This window comes from Zymoseptoria tritici, chromosome 19, assembly GCF_000219625.1.
Source record: "Zymoseptoria tritici IPO323 chromosome 19, whole genome shotgun sequence".
NCBI lineage: Eukaryota > Fungi > Ascomycota > Dothideomycetes > Mycosphaerellales > Mycosphaerellaceae > Zymoseptoria > Zymoseptoria tritici.
In genome coordinates, this window is record NC_018200.1 from 101,845 (window position 1) to 105,088 (window position 3,244).

General features: G+C 45.8%; 1 protein-coding gene across 1 annotated transcript; it reads right to left on the reverse strand.

The window, feature by feature from the left end:
* Nucleotides 1-781: 781 nt before the first annotated feature.
* On the reverse strand, nucleotides 782-1,195 carry MYCGRDRAFT_83225 (uncharacterized protein; the record flags this gene model as incomplete). Its single annotated transcript, XM_003847016.1, has 1 exon — nucleotides 782-1,195. A coding segment is annotated over one exon (243 nt), but the record flags the coding sequence as incomplete, so codon positions are not given.
* Nucleotides 1,196-3,244: the final 2,049 nt, after the last annotated feature.

Consider the following 3,244-nt stretch of genomic DNA (forward strand, 5'->3'; position numbering starts at 1 on the left):
ACGATTCATAGTTAGTAGTAGGGAGGTAGGGGCTACACTATCGCATTCCTCCGTAATATTGTTTAGCTTACGAATAAGCTACTATACGAGCTAGGAGCCCTTAATGTCCTCGTATTAAAACCGCGCTAGGTAGAGGGTAAGACTCTTAGTAAGGAAGAGTAGGCGAACCGTTAACGCTAGTTCTTACGCGAGTTTACTATTCGTAAGGACGCTATACTACGCTAGCTAATCTACCTTAAGGCTAACTATCCCGGCTATAGCGACATCGCTATCGATAAAGCTCGTATTACTAACCTTCCTATAAATAGCAACATTATCGGCTAGATGCCTACTACTACCTATAACGCTAACGCCGGCGAAGACGGCCGAACAGACTGCACCTTCACGCGGTGGCCGTCGTAAGTACCTTCCTCGGAAGGGAAACTAAGACAGTCTGGAAGAAACCTCCTCGAAAACCTCTCGAATCTGCCCGAAATCCTTCTCGAAATCCGCCTCTCGAATCCGCCCGAAATCCTTCTCGAAATCCGCCTCGAAATACAAGCACAGAACAACAGTACAAGCACAGAACAACAGTACGATTCGAACGAATAGCCCTCTACGCTACGAACAAGAAGAAGAAGAAGAAGAAAAAGAAGCAGTCCACTCTGCCCTATACGCGCACCTCCTCGAAATCCGAATCGAAATCGCATGTCCCTAGAGACGTCGTCGCCCTCGAAAGGAAGCATACATGCACTTCAAAGAGCTGGAACTCGGTGGAATCCATAACTCTGCGATCAACCTGCGTAGCTGTATACGTTTGGAAGCGGCATACAGTTCCACAAAGGCATATTGAGGACAAGAGAAGACAGCGAGTTGGACAGCTGCTTCTGCTTTTGCACTGCTTTTGCATTCAAATTTGCAGCGTGCGTGCGAAGCGGAAGGATCCGCTGAAAATTCTGCAAAAAGCTTGGCGGCTGAAAATTCTGCAAAAAGCTTGGCGCGAAAATTCTGCAGCCCCGGCTGCAGACAACGACACTCGTTTGATTTCCTTTGTCTTGCGCTGTTTTGAAGTCCTTTGGCATTGCCTTAGGCACGGGGTCTCCCCTAAGGTCAAAGAATACTAAAGAACCTGATTGTAATTAGATCTACTGCTTTGCCTTTAGGGCAAAGCCGTCCTACATAGTCTTAGACTCTAAAAGGACGTAAATGGAACAAACAAACAAACAAACAAACAATAACGCCGGCGAAGGTGCTAGTATAACTAGAGATTAACGCCTACGGACTTAGCTAGAAGTATAAGGCGCAAACTCCGTAGAAGCTAAGTAGCTAGACGACGATAAAGATCTCGGCTTCGATAGTAGTACTGTCCCTAACGTTAACCCCGATTAAGGAGACCTCGATAATCTCGTACGTCGTATTCGCGCTCGAGCTACTCTTCCTAGCGGTTAATAACTACAACAGCGTCCTTAATTAACCTAGCCGGAGGTAGAAGAACGCCCTCTCTCTAAGTAGGTTAATTCTTAGGCTATCCTATTATTAGTATTCCCGACATTGTTTCTACGCGGATTAGCTAAGATTAACTAGCCGCGTAAGCGTACGGTAACCTATCGTTAATACATTAACTACCTTATAAAGTACGAAGACATACGCTTCGCGAGGCATCCGCGTTTCCGATACGTAGTTTTCAATACGGAAATGCGTAACTAATCGCGCGGTAAGTCTACCTTCTTCGTAAAGCATTACCCTTAGTTTAAGGATCTTACTACCGACGATATTCGAGCTGCCTTCGATGCGCCTAACGATCTATAAGCTAAGGCGCTTCTTAACTCTATCGTTCGCTCTTTAAGCTCGCTACGTAGTACCCGCGTATACTAGAATAGTATAAAGCGCAACCTAGAAACGTACTACTATACTCTCGAGCCGCTAGCGGCTTTCTTTACCTTTAGTGCCGCCGATCTATAGTAGTTGTAACTAATGTAACTAATGCCTCGATTTAAAGACTAGGTAAATAGTACGCCGGAAGAACGCATTCGTATCGCTCGTAAGAACCTTCGCGACAACCCCTACATCGCTACCGCCTACTTCTACCGCCGCATCTAGGCGTTCCTAGACGAAGTTATCGTACCTAAGTTCTATATAGAGGACTACTAGTTCCGGTACGAGTTTTAAGGCCGCGGTAGTATTTATTACTATAGCTTCTTCTAGACAAAGGGCATACTAAAGCTAGATATAGAGACGGAGCAAGGTCGAATAGACTTTACTAAACTATAGAATCGTTACCTTAAAGCTAATAACCCTAAGCCTTAGCGCACTATAGCAACAACCGCTCGTAGAGTAATTAGTTCCGGTACTAATAAATTAACTAACACCCTCCGCGATCTTGTTTGTTTGTTTGTTTGTTTGTTTGTTTGTTCCATTTACGTCCTTTCGGAGTCCAAGACTATGTAGGACGGCTTTGCTATAAAGGCAAAGTAGTAGATCTAGTTACAATTAGATTTTTCGGTATTCTTTGACCTTAGGGGAGACCCCGTGCCTAAGGCAATGCTAAAGGACTTTAAACAAATGCGAGACAAAGGAAATCAAACAAGTGTTGCAGCCTAAGGCTGCAGAATTTTCGCGCTAAGCTTTTGCAGAATTTTCAGCAGATCCTTCCGCTTCGCACACACGCTACGAATTCGAAAGAGATGCAGCTGTCCAACTCGCTGCCCCCTCTTATCCTTAATATGCCTTTGTGGAACTGCATGCCGCTTCTAAACGCATACAGCTACGTAGGTTAATCGCAGAGTTGTAGATTCCACCGACTGTTCTAGCTCTTTGAAGTGCACTTTTCCGTAGAGGACCCGAATCTCTAGAGGGAAAGAGGTGCGATTTCGGTTCGGATTTCGAGGAGGTGCGCGTATAGGATAGAGTGGACTGCTTCTTCTTGTTCGCAACGTAGAGGGCTGTTCGTTCGAATCGTGCCGTTGTTCTGTTATAGCTTGTATTTCGAGGCGGATTTCGAGAAGGATTTCGGGCGGATTTCGAGAGGTTTTCGAGGAGGTTTCTTCCAGAGGTTTCTTCCAGACTGTCTTGGTTTCCCTTCCGAGGAAGGTACTTACGACGGCCACCGCGTGAAGGTGCAGTCTGTTCGGCCGTCCCTCCGCGATCTTTTAGACATTATTAACCGCGTATAGCGTTATAAGTGCACCGACTACTATTAACGCCGTAAGAAGGGCTAGAACGCTAACGACCCTACTACCTTCTATCGATTCTACTTCCCCCGGGA